The 17,532-nt window shown below is 39.8% G+C and overlaps 1 protein-coding gene, 1 non-coding gene and 1 pseudogene across 11 annotated transcripts in view; all 3 read left to right on the top strand.

The window, feature by feature from the left end:
- LOC136829490 (tetratricopeptide repeat protein 14) overlaps nt 1-17,532 on the top strand; it is a 105,360-nt gene that overhangs the window by 40,301 nt on the left and 47,527 nt on the right. For all 10 annotated transcript variants that reach the window (XM_067088241.1, XM_067088237.1, XM_067088245.1 and 7 more), the window contains exons 8-11: nt 9,955-10,146; nt 10,849-10,971; nt 13,280-13,387; nt 14,169-14,258. In XM_067088241.1, the coding sequence (XP_066944342.1) occupies nt 9,955-10,146; nt 10,849-10,971; nt 13,280-13,387; nt 14,169-14,258 (513 nt within the window). The remainder of the gene's footprint in view (nt 1-9,954; nt 10,147-10,848; nt 10,972-13,279; nt 13,388-14,168; nt 14,259-17,532) is intronic.
- On the top strand, nt 5,070-5,177 carry LOC136829633 (U6 spliceosomal RNA). The gene has a single exon (XR_010850426.1). It is a non-coding gene; the product is annotated as a U6 spliceosomal RNA (small nuclear RNA).
- LOC136829636 (5S ribosomal RNA) lies at nt 6,707-6,823 on the top strand (annotated as a pseudogene).

The raw sequence follows: 17,532 nt of genomic DNA, 5'->3' as shown, positions 1-17,532 counted from the left end.
GTACTTTTATGAATGGAGGTGGAAGAGATAAGTGATCAATTTCCTCTCTCCAGAGCAGAATAGCTGTTCATTAGTTAATAATAAGAGTTGCTAATCTGTGTAAATGCATATGGGATTCAGAATATTTTTCACTTTTCATAGATACAGGCAGTCCCCGGTTATCGGCGGCATTCCGTTTCTGAGGGTGAGATGATAACCAAAAATCGCCGCTAACTGAAAGTTGGCAATTTTCGGCGCTTTTTCGGCAATTTTGGGGGTTATCGGCGCCGAAAAACGCTGATTTTCGGTTATCAGCGTCTCTGTTAGGTATGTATCACTGAAAAATTGCCGATTTTCGTTGCTAGAGAAGCCCCATAAAACCGGATCGCTGTTAACCGAGCCAGCCGTTAACCGGGGACTGCCTGTACTTGCAAGTATTTTTACAGTGACTGGGTTCTTCTTAACCCCTCCATCTGAGGCCCCTGGATAAAGTTCAGGTGTGGGTGTGCTTGACAAGGGAAAAGTTCTGTAGGAGGATATTACATACATTTTGCCTTGTATTGTGCACTGCGTTGCTTTGTCTTAGTATTTTCAGCTGTCCCCCTCACCTGATTGTCCAACTTCATATTTCTTGACCCAGTTGTTGCCTTTCATTCATGAATCAGTTTTTGGCCATCCTTATGAAGGTCGTGGAATTTGACCTTGTTGACCAGAAAACTACTACAGATTATTATTATTATTATTATTATTATTATTATTATTATTATTTTATTATTATTATTATTATTACAGACAGTCCCTGGTTATTGCCGGGGTTCCGTTTCTGAGGGTGCAATGATAACCGAAAATTGCTGCTAAACGAAAATCGGCGATTTCGGCGCTTTTTCGGCAATTTTCGGGGGTTATTGGTGCCGAAAAGCGCCGATTTTTGGTTATGGGCGCCTCTGTTAGGTATGTATCAGTGCCAGTATCCAATTATTGGCGCCAATAAGCGAAATCGGCGATTTTCGGCACTGAAAATTGACAATTTTCATCGCTAGACAAGCGCCATAAAACTGGATCGCTGTTAACCGAGCCCGCCGTTAATCGGGGACTGCCTGTATTATTATTATTATTATTATTATTTATTATTATTATTATTATTATTATTATTATTATTATTATTATTATTATTCAGAAGATGAACCCTATCCATATGGAACAAACCCACAAGGGCCATTAACTTGAAATTCAAACTTCCAAAGAATATGGTGCACATTAAGAAGTAAGAGGAGGTAAAGGGAAATACAGAAAGAAGAGATCTCACTCATTAAAAAGAAAAAATTAATAAATTAATAAATAGATAAAATGTATAAAAATGCAAGGAGAATAACATTAGGGTAGTCATGCATTGCATCTTCAATTGAACTTTTGAAGTTCCAATTGCGCGACATCCTTAGGGAAACTATTCCATGGTCCAACGGTGTGAGGAATGAAGGACCTCTGGAACTGAGAAGTTTGACAGTGAGGCACAATTATCGCATATTGGTGCTGCTGTTCAGTAAATCTGCTTACTCTCAGCAGGAAAAGGGGACCATGGATCAACTGTGCATGTGAAAGATCTGTATTAAAATACAACCTATGAAAAAGTGACAAACAAGAGACTATGAGTGGAGACTTTACTACAACCACAAGTGTTGCATCATTGTTATACTGAACAATCTTGTTTTCCAGGCTGACAACCATGTTGCTTGTATAAATCAAAAATAACAGTGGACCAAGAACACTACCTTGTGGAACTTCGGACACAATAGGTCTTGGTTCGCTATAGATCTCAGCAACAGCAACTTGCTGCTGCCTACCGGTAAAGAACTCTTAAACTAATCCTAAAATATATCTACCCACTCCAAGATTCTGAAGTTTACAAATAAGGACCTTATGATTTACTAAATCGAAAGCAGCACTAAAATCTATTTTTATTACTATGCACTCAAAATCCTTATCAAGGTTATCTTACAAATGGCTGCCAAGAGTAAAAGAGCATCACAGGTACCTAACTGCTTTCTGTAGGCACATTGACCATCAGCTAACAAGCTTTTATATTCAACATACTTATATAGTGGCTTAAAAATAAGTTTTTCAGCAATTTGGAGAGCACAGGGAGAATAGAAATTGACCTGCAGTTACTATAGTCTGCAGATATGCCACTCTTTGGATTATTCATTGTTACTAAGCTTGCACTCATCTGCAGAGATGCTACATTGACATAAAAATCTATAGAATCTACAAAACTTGGGAGACAACATGCAAAAAACTTTTTTAAAAAACAAGGGAAGAAACCATCAGGATCTTCTCCACCCTAGCTATCAAGATTATCCAGAATTTTCTTAACATTCGTGGAGCAAAATGCATATTTTGTAAGAATAGGTTCAGGAGGACAAGTATCAGGGAGAGGGACTTCCTCAGCTGATTGCTTAGCTTCAAAAGCTTGATGAAGCAGTTCAGCCTTTTCCCAAGGGCCAGTAACCAATCTACCATCACTTGTTAGCAGTAGGGGAATGGAAGGCGAGCGTGACCCAAAGGTAGATGATGCCAATTTGGTCCACCACAGATGAGGTTTCCTTTTCATGGAATTATTATAATTTCTCTGAGCTATGGTAAGTTCTGTCCACAGCATGGCAAGACTCAACAAAAATAGTGTAATTTTCATTTGAACGATTTCATCTCCATGTGTTGAATTTGGTCTGTTTGTCATGGTAAGTTCATCTACATGTATCATCAGACCATGGCAGGTCATTTGTCCTGAATTTGATGACCTTGCTATGGAAATACCTTATTAAAATTGCCGTCAGCAGTTCATTTAACTTCTTGGGATGAGGCTCTAATATAGCATATGAAATATTAAGTTCCTGACAAGCTTGAATAATGCTATCCCAATTGGCTCTAGATTTCAGTCAGACCTTTTTTTGGCACAATAATCAGAAGTGCCTATATATTCACAGACCTTGGACTTGACAATAGCTGGAAAATCTGTGAACATGAGGTCTAATCTATTACCAGAAATATGTGTGGGTTCCCGAATTAGCTGGACAAAACCGGAGGATACACAGAACTCAAGAGCAGACTGACCATGTTGATCTGTGGAATTTGAATTTAGCTACTCACTGTGCCTTGCATTACAGTCTCAAGTAATTATTCAACACACTATTTGTCTGTCCTCAAGTGTCAGGAAGTAGTTTAAAACATGTCTTGTGTATGCCGGGTATAATCTATACAAAATGTTTATGTTATTTTATTGTAGTAGGTAAAAATTGACTACAAGTGTAATGAAAATTTTTTTGCTATTAATAATTGTTTTGTTCATGAGACTTACCTGCCAGATATATATATAGCTGTATTCTACGAAGGTCCGACAGAATTTCAAAGAAAGCGGCAAAAAAGTGGCCGGTCAGGTTAGAGTTATAACCCAAAACCGTAACCCTGGTATCAGGAACCATTCCCATTTTCTATTCAGATTTTCTCTGTGCCGGACTGTCAACACCTGTTGTCAGTTCCTCCGCCTTTGGATTTGTGGAAATTTGTTGTCACTTAAGTATTTTGGTTGTTTTTGGTATTCGACTGGATCTGTGACTTGGCATACGCTCTTTGTGGACCGTTTTTGATTTTGCTTTTGACTTTTCTTATAATTAAGATGTCTTACCTCTAGCTATTAGTATGTAGCTTGGGTGAATGTAAGGTGAGGCTATCGAAGACTTTGATAGTTCCTCACTCTTTATGTATGATATGTAAAGGGTGTTCAATGCTCTATGATAATCGGTAATGAATGTGTGGGATTGTCTGAGGGTGAGTGGAAGAAATATGAAGCCTATATGCTTAAATTGGAGCGTGATAGGCTGAGGAAATCTTCCTCTAGAGTGCATCCTTAGTTGGACAGTCAGGGTTTTCTCCTACTAGTAACCCTGTAGTAAAATTTATTACTAACCCTGTAGTTTGTTGCTGCAGAAGGTAATTCCCTGGCTCTCGTGTGGAGTCAATATCGTGCTCTTGAAACTAAAGTGAATGCAATTCAAACGCATAGTGTTAGTGCTAGTGCCCCTAGTGTTGTGGAGGGGCGTCAGATCAGCCCTATAATGCCTCTAGGCCTGGACCTCTGTCGAACTCCCAGGACCAGGGAGGGGGCATGTCAAAGCCCGCATGTTATAAAACGGGGCTTCCCACCGATCTGGCGTCCTTCGGCAGGTCCTGATGACGCTACCCAGGCTGCCAGGGATCGTGCTCAGGCACGCATCCTGAAGGATTGCTTCTCGTCCTCCGACACGTTTTCCTCATTTTGTCCTCGGGGTTGGAGCTCTCGGTTGGACTCTCGCCCTCTTAAGAAAAAAGCTTAGAGGAGAAAACGCTTCACGTCCTCTTCCTCTAGACGTTTGTACTCTTCCCCGAAAGTTGCGTGGATATTCCTCTGCAGAAGAGAATAAAGTGTTTTTTGAATGATCACTCTACTCGACCCCCTGTCGCGCTAAGGCAAGGGCTAGAGCTTCTTCCCTGTGGAAGGAAGTACCCAGGTCTCAAAATTTCCCTTTTCCTTCTCTCAGGTTCATCCCTTCTCCCGAAAAAGTGGCTTCTCCAACGCCCCGTAAGATTTTTGTTGGGTTTGCAACAACAGCTGGATGCTCTCATGAACCTTTCAAGAGTCGAATCTGCCTGTTAAGAAATGTACAGACTTTCACCTTCGTCTCCTGCTTCGGGAACGATACAGAGCGTCTGTCGTCTAGAAGAGTGTTTAGTGGCTTCCATTCGTCTTCCCGAGTTGAGGTGTTGGCCTTTTCTCTTGTGTCGCGCCAGGAGCTGGCGTCTTGCTCTTCGTGCGCTTCTCACGCTTCACGCGCCTCACCTTGGCGCTTTTTGTTCATGCGCTAGCCATGGCGGCCGCGCGCGCCACGCTGTAACTCTCTTCAAAGTACTTGCCACGTGAGCCTCTCGCGTCACGCCGCTGGACGCTCGGTATCAGAACCATTCCATATAGCTTCAAGTCTTGTGTTGACGCGCGCTCCAGTTGTTCATCAGTACCACAACTACCGCTTCAACATCTGATGTCCTTCTTAATTTAGCCAGTACTTGCTTCGGCAGTACATATACTAAATTGGAACGATACAGAGAATTGGATTAGCATGGCTCCTTTGTGGGGATGACACGCTAATCGTGAAGCGTTCCACATTTTTATGAATTTACTATACGTGACTCTAGTTTGCGTCTTCTTCGTTCACTTTAGTTGCGAGGTTACGTATCGGTTTGAATCGGAACTACTTTCACCACTCACTTCAAGACCCGCCAGCTGCGGAAGAACATCCTCTTTCGCATCAGCCTTTGTATGAAGAGAAACTTCTTTCGTCTTCTTCTTCCTCTGATTATCAGACTCTGGCTTTTTCTTAAGGATCTGTTTCCTGAGACTTTTCAACCTTCGGCTCCTCTCTCTCCACCTTCGCAGTTGTCTTTGTCTTAAAGGGGCGTTTGACAACAAAAATCAAAAATCGGAAATAAAATTTTCTGGGATATTTTATATATGGCATCATACATATCCTGACTATCTTCTCAGAAAGTTTTATTTAAAAGTTCGCCACAGTTAGAAGTTATAAACAAAACAGTAACCTATCATAGTCAAATTACATTTTTCATATAATGTAATGATATTGTCAGTATATCGGTGGTAATTTCCTTTTAGCTATGAAATAATATCTAATGCGATCTATGGCAACCCTGTGGACATAATGCGCATCAAGCGAACAGGATTGCCGCAGGGCAGTCAGTGGCAGTCAGTCAGTAGCAGCTCAGAGCTTGACTAAGTAAAACGTCGCGCTGGCCAACCTCAGCCGTGTTTTGACACTGCCTTCATTTAGCTTCATTTAGCGAGTTATATTACATTGCAGGTCTATTTTTTTGGCTTTTCATTATGTCATAAAAACATCAAACTGTGTAACGGCAAGCAAATAAATACACAGCAAAAAAAAAAAAAAAAAAAAAAAAAAAATATCGTTTTTCTCAAAACTAAAGTTATCGACATTCAAACTGCATCTCCTTCATAACGCTTGCACCGATCTCAGATACAAAAAGTAAACGAAAGCTAAATGTTTGCATAACAAAGGGGCTTCCATGGGAAGCAACACGAGACCCGCACCACGAGAGAGTTTTTTTCCCGAAGGAATGTCACTTCCAAGAGAGGTAGCAAGTGACTCCCTTCATCTCCAGACTCCCTTTGCAACCAGGCTTCATTTTGCACAAGCCTGGAAAGAGTGAGGGCAGACGTTTGGTCCCTTCCTACTGTTAGAGAGAGGTTACTTGATTCCCTTCCTGTCTCCTCTTTTGTTTTTGTTTCCCAACTGCCTTCCTGTCAAACAGAAAATTGTTTGACCTGCTCAACAGATGTTCGAGCGGAGAGCAGTGGAACAAATCTTGGACTCGGTGGAGGAAAAGGATTTTACTACAGATTGTTTCTAGTCCCGAAACTTTCAGTAGGCTGGAGACCCGTCTTGGACGTCAACAGGTCGAACAACTTGGTCGGAAGGAAAAGTTCAAGATGGAGACCTCGCAGTCAATACTAGGAGCCCTTCATCCCGGGGATTGGATGGTATCTTTGGATCTCCAAGATACTTATCTTCACGCCCCAATTCATCCACGTTCGGTGAAGTATCTCAGGTTGTCTTGGGGGCTAGACTCTTGAACCAGTTCAGGGCTCTCTGCTTTGGACTCTGCACAGCAACGCCATACCACGTTGAAAACACCGCTTCTCGTCCGATCAGCGAAGTTAAGCAACGTTGGGTCTGGCCAGTACTTGGATGGTTGACCGCCTGGGAACACCAGATGCTGTTGGCGTCACATTTTGCTCCGAGGGTGTTTACCGTCTCATGAAAACGCGTTGCGATGCAGTTGCATCTGTCGCACGTCAGGATCTCACTCTACTTGGACGACTGGTTGATTCGGCGTCGTGAAGGCGAAGGTATCTGGACCTTCAGTTGACTCTGCAACTCGTGAAGTCCCTGGGACTTCTGGTCTGTGGAGAAGTCGCAGCTGATCCCCCTCACTGTCCTTTGTGTCTGGGAATTCAGATCTATTCAGCGGCTTTTATAGCGTCTCCGTTGGCCAAAGAACGGCAACTTCTATGACACCTGAAAAAGTTTGGCCTTCTTGGAAAAAGGAAACATGCTAGGTGAAGGAAGGAATGAGTCTGCTGGGGACCATTTCCTCGCTGGAGAAGTTTGTTTTCTGGGAGTCTGCATCTCAGGCCTCTTCAGTTCTTTTTGTTGGAGAACTGACAAAGCAAGGAAGACTTGAAAGAGGAATTGAGAATTCTTCCTTATATAAAGAAGATCTGTGGTGGTGGCTCGATCCAACGGAATTGCAGAAAGGATCTCCCTCAAGCACAGACTGAACCCCAACCTAGTGTTGTTTTCCGATGGGTCGTCAACAGGTTGGGGGCAACACTAGAGGAGAGGAAGTGTTAGGAACCTGGAGAGAGGAACAGGTGTCCTGGCACATCGACTTCAAAGATTTAGCGGCTATCTTTTAGCTCACCAATTCTTCGAGGTCCAAGTTTGCAATCGTGTAGTTCTAGCAAACTCGGACAATACTACTTGTTCCTGTTCAGCCTTGCAAGAGAGATTATTCTTTGAGCCTGTGCTCGCAACATTTCGATTCTCACAAGTTTTGTTGCAGAGGTCGAAAATGTTCGAGCAGACCTGCTCTGTTAGGCGCCATCAACTCCTGCCGAAGGAATGGACCCTTCATCAGGAGGTTTGCCAAGATTTTGGAAATTTTGGGGTCGCCATCTTGTGGATATTTTCACGACCTCAAGAACAGCGAGGCTCCCTCTATAAAGCTCATCTGTACTCGACCCTGGGGCAGTTGTGATGAGTTTGTTGCTCTTCCTGGGATTGGACGGGAATAGATGTTTACGCCTTTTTTCCCGTTCTAAATTCTGGGAGAAGTCAGACGCAAGTTCGCGGCCTCACAAGGGACGAGGATGACTCTCATCCCCACGTTTTGGCCTTCAGAACCACTGGTTCTCGGAGTTTCTCTTCTGGTTGGTAGACGTTCCGAGGACCCTTCACCTGAGAGCAGACCTGCTCTGGCACAAACCCACTTCACGAGATATCTTTGAATCTCCCGCTCTGAACCTGACTGCTTTCAGACTATCGAAACTTGGTCAGAGCGGGGGGTTTTTCTGGCCAGGTGGCACGGGCCATCGCTAGAGCCAGAAGTTCTTCATCTAAAGGATATATCTAGCGAAGTGAGCAACCTTCAAAGGTTGGTGTAGAAAGAAGGGCTTTTCCTCTTCCTCTATCACTGTGAGCCAGGTTGTGGATTTTCTCCTTTACTTAAGAGAAAAACTCGATATAGCAGTTCCAACTATCAGGTGTTATCGGAGCATGCTTTCGATTGTATTCAGACACAGAGGATTAGCTTTGTCTGACAACAAGGACCTCCACGATCTCTTGAGCTCTTTCAAGACGTCCAAGGTTCCTCAGCTGATTTCCCCTGCTTGGAACTTGGGCGTAATGCTCAAGTTTTTGATGTTTAGTCCTTTTGAGCCTCTCCCTCTGCATCTCTTAAGGATGTTACAAGGAAGGGCATTCCTGCGGCGAAGAAGAGAGAGAAGTTCGAGGCCGTCATGTGGGTTTCAAGGAACACAATGCTGTCTATTCTTTAAGCCCTAAGTTCTTGGCTAAGAATGATAGGTCTTCTAACCCTTGGCCTAGACACTTTGAAATTAAAGGTTTAGCAGACCTTATTGGACAGGAACCTGAGGGAGTTCTATGTCCAGTTAGAGCTCTCAAGTACTACCTTAAAAGAACACAGGACACTCGTGGTCCATTGGATGTTTTATGGTGTTCTGTGAGGCAACCAGTTAAACCTATTTCGAAGAATGCACTGGCATTCTTCATTAGGAAGCACAATCATTAAGGACGCACACTCTGTTTGTGACAACTCCAACCTCAAGTTGTTGAGAGTTAACGCTCACGAGGTGAGGGCAGTTGCTACCTCCATGGCGTTCAAGAAAAATATGGTACTCAGTGACATTTTTAGTGCCACATTTTGGCGAAGTCAATTCGGTGTTTGCCTCACACTCTTGGCAAGATGTTTAGGTAGCATACGAAAATTGCTTTTCGCTGGGACCATACATTGCTGCTTCAGCAACCTTGGGGACAAGGGGTAACTCTGATCCTATCCCTTTTTAATTGTGTTTTTGTGGTTGTTGGGTCGACTACTAGAGGCAGTCTTCCCAATCCTTTGCAAACTAACGCTTTAGGTGTTGGTTAGGTGGTTAGTAATGCTCTTTTGTCCTCTTTGTATGGGCTATGATCTAGTCACATTGTGGTCACGCCCCGTTGACAGATCATCTAGAAGTCGCCAGCTATATAGGTCACTACCTCTCGCTGGGGTCTCTAGTAAAGCAGAAGCAGACTAGAGTGACAGTAACCACTCAGTCAGCTACGCTATCAGATAAGGAACCAAAATAATTTTACCAATAATTGGTTTTTTTCCTAATTCTTGGCTGTCTCTACCCCCTCCAAAGGTGGTATTCAGCTATATATATATCTGGCAGGTAAGTCTCATGAACAAAATGATATTTTAATGATAAAATAAAGTTTGTTCATACTTACCTGGCAGATATATATATTTATATTGCCCTCCCTCCTCCCTCAGGAGACAGTGGCGTTAGAAAATCTGAATAGAAAATGGGAATGGTTCCTGATACCCGCCTCCCAGCGGTCGGGCGTTGGAATGCTCCCTTTTGGTACTAACCACCTGACCGGCCACTGCGTGTGGACAGATCATCTAGAAATTTGAAATTCTGTCGGACCTTGCTGGAGAATACAGCTATATATATATCTGCCAGGTAAGTATGAACAAACTTTATTTTATCATTAAAATATCATATTTCTGTTTGAATTCATGTAATGAACTTTTTGTTTTTTGTTTAAAATGTTTGTTTATTTACAGAGGAAAGTTCCCTGAGAAGGAAATGTACATGCCATTGAGAAAGGCCCAGATGACCCTCTGGGCCCATAAATCTGTGAAAGATGGAGTTACATACTTCAGAAAAGGACAGACTGAAGAGGCATTCCAGTGTCTTACCAAAGCTCTAGATATCGACGAGGAAAATGTGGAAGCTTTAGTAGCCAAGGGAGCATTGTAAGTACATGCTTTTCCTATTAACAGTGTTGTTCTCTCTCTCTCTCTCTCTCTCTCTCTCTCTCTCTCTCTCTCTCTCTCTCTGAACTCTCTCTCTTATTTTATCATTAAAATATCATTTTTCCACATTCAACATATAGATGAAAAGTTTACAAGGTATGTGTGTTTGGTGGTGGGGAAGGTTTAGATCTCAGGTAAAGCTTAATCCACTACTTGGTCCTAAATCCAAGTCTGCATCCAGTTAATATTTCCTTGACTACTTTCCATCTTATTTGTACATGGCATTTGTTCTGATTGGTACTTTTCCTAATGTTTCCTCTGAATTACATCAGTTGGATGATTTATGATGGATAAATCAAGTTCAGCATATGAGAAATTGAATCCATGGCACAGTTCGTGATTTTGTATGGTTTAATTGCTCTCTTAAGTGATTGATTCATGTTTATATTCAATTTAAATTTTTTTTTAATTTCTCATAAGGAAAAAGGATTAATTGTGAAATTTTAACCCTATGGTTTTCTTTAAACAACTGATATAACTTTGCAATTTTTTTTCACCTGAGAAGTTGAATTGCCTCTTTTAAAGAGGTGATTCTACATCTCTTGGAAAATTGTTTTTCATTGATTTTATAGAAATTTCATATGTATGAGTTTTCATTTAATATTTGTTTCATTTCAATGTTTCTCAATATTTTTCTCCTAGGTTGGGTAATTTAGGAAAATTTGAAAAAGCAATTGCAGACTTCGAACAAGCACTGAAGTATAATCCAAACCATACCAACGCCAGGAATTACATCTGTGAAACACTGGTGGAATATGGGAAACGGTAAGCACTCTACATTTGCACGCCATTACCACACCCTTTTAGACAATAAAAGCAAAAAAATCACTGGGACAGACTGGTTGACAGACCAAAAATGACTTCAGGTCAGTCTTGAATAATATTCATAATGAATAAAAGTCCTTAGCTACCATAGGATATACTAACCACTGTCTCTTTTAGGTTGATACAATTTTTGAATGAAGAGTAAAATAAGATTTAAGTAAACTTGCTTAACCTGGTATATTTTAGGAAAAAAAATGCTGCACAGTCCAGAAGTTTGATGTATATTAGACTTGGGTATTGCCTGCAATGTTCTCATCATATACCAGTATCTATCAGATTGTTTATCTTTTCTTTTTACCACTGTTTATTTTTTCTTTTTACTACCATAATTTACACGATTCCACAACTACGTCACCATTTTTAAGAAAGTCTTCTATTAAATACATGTCAGTATAACAGTATTATAGTAGGCTTAGGGTACTGCATAATAACTCACTCTTAGGCTACTTCAGCTTAATTTAAGCCTTGATTGATTTCACTACCTTATTTTATCCAGTGAATTACTCAATTAATTATCTTTAAATAATATTCACAGCATGGATGTAAATGAAAGAAAAGTTTTCAGTAACCTTTGTTGGTTTGAACTTTGATAGAGGATGCCATAGACTACGATGATCATTTAGGGTAGCATAACCTAGAAAACATGCTTATTTTAAATGTTTAGGAATATATGATTGGCTGCATTTTATAATACTTAAAGCCAGCAATTTATAAATTGAAATTTGCCATTAGTCTGCCAGTAGCTTGGAACATTGGTGAAGGTTTTCATAGGCCAAGTACTCCTTAAGGCTAAGTAGCTTAGGGCTTAAAGACTGCCCACCATACTTTTCTTAATTTGGACATTTTGGCTTTCTAGGACCTTTGTATTGACATTAAATAATGCATTATTGTTCATGTCAATTGCTCAAACTTTATGCTGTCATTGTTGCAGTGGCCTTTCATTTCTGTTAGTGTTGCTTATTAGTGTCCAAAGAATTGTAAGGCTTCCTCTTGAACATTACAACGTGGTGATTACTTATTATTGTTGTAATAATAATCAGTACAGCGCCTATTAAAACACCTTATAAATAAAAGTGATTTCAGTCAGTGTTTAGTATAAGTTGCGAGGGATGCTGTAGATGTTTCTAAAGTTACCAGGTTTCTGAATTCATTCTCAGTTTGAGGTCTATATAATAAAAAGAATTTGTGATTTTTGACACAAACATTGTTAACAAAACCATGTACATTATACAAAGCAAATTAAAATATCTGTACTAAAGTCTAAATTATGTACAGGACTTTGTGTGTAATTGTGAAGTGAAATCAAAAAGCCTTTTCATGTAATTATGATGTAAAACAAAATATTTATATTGCTAATAAATGTAAACAAGTGCAGTATGCACTGCCAAGATTATTCTTTGCATTACCACACAACACTATGTTGTCTGCACATCATCTATGGGCACATCAGAGTTACTGAGTGTTCCTCCAAAGTAAAGCATACACACACACACACACACACACACACACACACTCTCTCTCTCTCTCTCTCTCTCTCTCTCTCTCTCTTAGGTTCATATTTTCTCTACATTTATAATGTTTTGGATAAAAAGAGTGGTCACTGATATTGCTGTACAGAAAAATGGTTAAACTTTGAGGTAGCACCATGGTTAAAGCATTAAGCTATTGGCTCTCAGCAAGTATTTTGGAGTGAACATAGCTATTAGTTTGAGGTGAAGTTTTTGTAGCAATTTCTGAGTTAAAAGGCATGCATTCCATTTTTAAACTTAAGCAATGGCAATATAGAATGAACTTTGTTGAACCTTTTTTTAAGTCCCCTGTTATAATTGAGTAATAAATTATATTCTGCTATGAAACTGAATAGTAGAGACTCAACTTAACAGACAGTTTGGAGGCCTGGCCTTTCTCGTAAGTATCAAAGTCTAAGTAAAAAAGACCCAATATTACAGCCTGCACTCAAATATATGGAAGATATCTTACAGCTAACAGTAATTCCAAATAGTTTTAACTGAAAATAACCTGTACTTTACACTTACCATTCAGTTTAATAGATTTATCCAAAAATGTATATTACATCTACAATAGTAGCAAAAGAAAACTAATCATAAGTTGGTAGCTGAAAAGTCAGAAGTTCTCTAACTTGAGGGCCGTTAAATGGGGGTGTTACTTAAGATATTTATGGTAATAAAATGTCACACTGTTGCCAGATCATTTCTGTTTTGAACTGCAATATAATTTTTCTTTGCAGACTTGAGGAAGATAATGAAATGGAAAAGGCTGAAAAGCAATACAAACAGTGTTTGGAAATAACAAGTAACCATCGGGCTGGACTGGAAGCAATGAAAGCTATAAACATGTGAGTTAAACTGAATTTTTAAAAGCTTTTCTCAGTAATTGTTTACACACGTCTTAGGATGCTCTCTTGGTATCATTTTTCCTTTGCATACTAATTTTCCTTTCAGTATCATATGATACTGAAAGGAAAATTATTATGCAAAGGAAAAATGTTTTTTTTTTAATTGTTCCATCTTAGAGTCATTCACTACAGTTGTTTATTATTTAAGAAAAGTTAAATGCTCATTATTCTGTCATATGAGTTGAATTATTGTAGAGTACTTGTTCGTTGTATTTATTTTTGTAGAAAAATCTTGCCATATGTAGCTATTAATGTTAGTTTTTGTTTTCCTCTCATGTGTGATACATTCAGGTAACTTAGGGTATATTTTATCCATAAGTGTTAGTCATAATTAAACAAACTGGAAAATCAGTCATAAGGGTTGGTCTAAAATTTTCCATGTAGAGTATTTTAGGTCTCTATTGTGCAAATGATTATATCTAATGAGATTTCTTGAACTCATATCCTTTTAAAATGAATAGACTGTAACTGTAACCATCAGTGATCATAATTGTTAAGGGAGTAGAACTGACATCATTGTAAAAGTAGTTTTTAATTTTATTTTCGCGCTGTATTATAATTTCTTACTGTGAGTTTGGGAATATCACTTGAGCTGATGTTTCATGTCAAAGTTACATATTTGCCTTACCATAAAATTAGTGATTAAGTCAGTTTGACAAAAAAGTATCTTGTTAGTAAAATACTCTCTGCAGTAATTATTTTTCTTCTTTCAATTGAGCAGCAAGCTTGGACGTATTCCAGAAAAAGAAGAGGAATCCCCCCTAAAGACCGTGCTGCTGGATCTAAAGGAACTTGAGTTGCAGTTCAAGTCGTAAGTTCTGTAGTGTTTTTTATTGAAAAGGCTGAGTCTTAGATTGAAAGTCCTTAGACACATATTTTCACATTTTTAATTACAGTATGCAGTTTTGTTCTTTTGTTATTGAGCTTCTCAATTTCAATAGCATTTTTTATTATGTGTAGATGATGATCATTCTTTTATTTATTCCTAGTTGTAGTTTTCATCATTTCTTTTTATCCCTGTTTGAAATATTGTTCACATTTGTAGTGCTTTTCTTGCTTTCTTTCTCATTAGTTTCAAGTCCAAGACAGTTCACCCACTGTATCAATTACACTGCTGTAATATTGTAGGGGGGCAGGGGGGGGTTAGTGCCATCAGTGCACCTCATGGGGTCACTATAGGCATTACTAAAGGTTCTCTGCAGCATCCATTCAGCCTCTAGCTGCAACCCCTTTCATTCCTTTTACTGCACCTCCGTTCATATTACATGTATCTTCTTCCATCTTGCTATCCACCCTCTCCTAACAATTATTTCATAGTGCAACTGCTAGGTTCTCCTCCTGTCACACCTTTCAAACCTACCTACTCTCAATTTCCTTTCCAGCACTGAATGACCTCATAGGTCCCAGTACTTGGCCTTTGGCCTAAACTCTATATTCCATTCCATTCCACTGCTCTAATCTCTTCCTAGAACTCCCTTCTCACAATCACATAGGAACTCTACTGTATATTCATATAAGCATTTTTTAAAATTCTTCTTGAGAGCTTTAAGGTGAGAATTCATTCTCTCAGCCATCCTTGTAGCACACGGTAGGTCACCACTTCCTACATTAACTCTCTGTAAACAGAAGTCCTCAAAGATTGGATTATTTACTTTATTTCCACAGACTTGGTACTTCCAAACTTTGGAATTCTTTTGTGACTTCCATCTTTCAGGAAGGAATCCCTTTTTCATTCTTCCAGATTAGAGTGTCACATTTTTTTGCCTTACTTTTAAGACAGGGTATGATATTGCAGGTTGCATATACCGCTGATAAAGAAAGTATCACAGATTACTTGGTGACCCATAAGTGCCTCCTAAAATGAGGAACTTGTTAAGTTTGAAATCTCCCGGGGCTCTTACCCATTCAAGCTAGGAGCTTAATTGTTTTGTGATTATTTGTTGGTTTTCATTTATTACTTGCTACTTCTTTTTTTACCTATCCTCACCTTCATAAATATGTTAATGATGTCATTTAGTAAGGCTAGAACAGTCATCATGGAAGTGATACAAAGGATTATGCTGTTGTGCTACTTCATAATGCCATGCCTCTGTGTATAGGTTTTTTCATACCTCTTATTTGTTTTTATATATTCAGTTGTTATTGATGTATTATTACAGGGATACAAACCTTGCTTTTCATATATGGAGTCCCATGCTCACGATGGCTGCATACTGACTGAGAAAACAAAAGAATAATGCAGATAGGCCTGGGCCATCATACTTACTCTTACTGGCCTACCCACACCTCTTTTTTTCTGGCCACGCTAGCGTATGGATGTGTGGTACAGTTTGTGTACTGTTTAACCTATCTGTGTTCATAGTGATATTTTGTAAAGCATGTCGCATTGAGTTTCACTTGATTGTATGTACAGTGCTGCAGTAGCTCCTTGGTGAAAATTTTAGTTCTGTAAGGGTCATACAAGCTTGCTCTTTGGTCTGAGTGTTGGGTCATCATGGCAGCCAAGCCTGTGCCTTGTCGCAGTGCAGGTCGCGATATACCTTTGCATAGGTTACCATTTGTGGCATATCTACATTTGATCTCCATTTCCTGCAGAGTAGTGAATGTGTGTGAAATCCACTTGATGTGAATGTGTGAATGAGGCAGTCAGCTAGTGGAGACTCAGGTTTATAATGTGCATATGCAGGGTTATGGGCTAACTACTGTTTTTTTTCTTTCTTTTCTTCTTTTCTTTTTGAGGATTCAAGCTTCTGGGATTTTGTTGACAAAGATGATGGGCTGATTAAAATCATTGGGTTTTATATATTTTCAGTGGAAATACTGCAGATTCAAATTGGAACCTTGCCTACCACTGTGCCAAAACCATACAACATTTGAAATTGTGTGCAGACATATGCTTCTTTTTTATTATCACATAACAAGGAACCTTGGATGACTAGCACTAATGGAAAATGGATTTTGGAACCTATATCTCCCACACAAATAACATTTTTGAGGTGAAACTTACCCTCTTATCAATAGCTTTATCTGTGGCTACTTGGCACAGGTTCGACAAGTGTTAAAATTGAAAGAATCACTGACAAATGCTCCCAATAGTTACCCCCACCTTTTGGAGGGTGGGGGGGTAAGCGGATGTTTTGGTTGTCATTCTTCTCTCTCGGCAAATCCGGCCAGCCGTTTAGACAAGTTCTCTAAAATTTGGGTTGGGTTTTGTGGTTAACGAATGGATTGTCTGGATTTTGGTCTGTATTTGGCAGTGTGGATTCCTCTTCTCAATCTTCCCTGTCGAAATCTGTTAGATTTGTAAGGTAAGTAGTTGGAAGACCAGATTAGGGTCAATTGATGTATGTACGCACGAACTTTGCATGGATCATCGAGAGGTGACTGGGGATTCAGACAACCTTTGTGATCATTGCAGGATTGGTTGTTGGAAGAGATAGAGAAGATGATAAATTGCCGAATTAGAAGAGGAGGGTAGACTTAGGAGAGAGTAAACTGAACAGTCTTGAATCTAGGTCTTCTTTAGAATTAATACCTGGTCAAGAAGATAGAGATTAAGTCTATAGTTTCTTTTCTAGTGGATATCGATCTTTCTACACCCAAATGTCAGCTCAGGTTAGTAGGCTAGATTTAATGCAGTTAGATATTGACTCGCTTAAATCTAGAATTGAATTTTGTGTAACAATTTGAGTCTTTTGCATTGAGTGTTTCCAGTGCATTGGCAGGAACAGTGTCCCCTTGTCCCTTTAGCCACTCCATGGATGCTGCCTTGTCTGTCACCTCACCACCCCCGCAACACGCCTGGTAGTCTTGTAGTTTCCAGATTAGGACTAACATCCCAGGATGTTCAAGGATTGTGCCCTCTGTCTTCTGCCTTTGCTTTCGGTCCTCCATGGACAGAGTTAGATTGCGGTCGCATAAGGACAGTTATAGTAGGTCTATATCTTTAATAGATCTAGATCTTGCGTTTGACCCCGTTGTCCCACAGTTATTATAGCTATTCGTCCGAGTCAGATAACCAATTGCAATCTGTAGCAAGTGCTGCCCTTGTGCCTGCAGCCATTGCCAGCAGGCCTGAGTCTGTA

The sequence above is a fragment of the Macrobrachium rosenbergii genome, chromosome 44 (assembly GCF_040412425.1).
Source record: "Macrobrachium rosenbergii isolate ZJJX-2024 chromosome 44, ASM4041242v1, whole genome shotgun sequence".
NCBI classification, from domain to species: domain Eukaryota; kingdom Metazoa; phylum Arthropoda; class Malacostraca; order Decapoda; family Palaemonidae; genus Macrobrachium; species Macrobrachium rosenbergii.
Note: the sequence above shows the minus strand (reverse complement) of the source record. Positions and strands in the feature narration are given on the sequence as shown.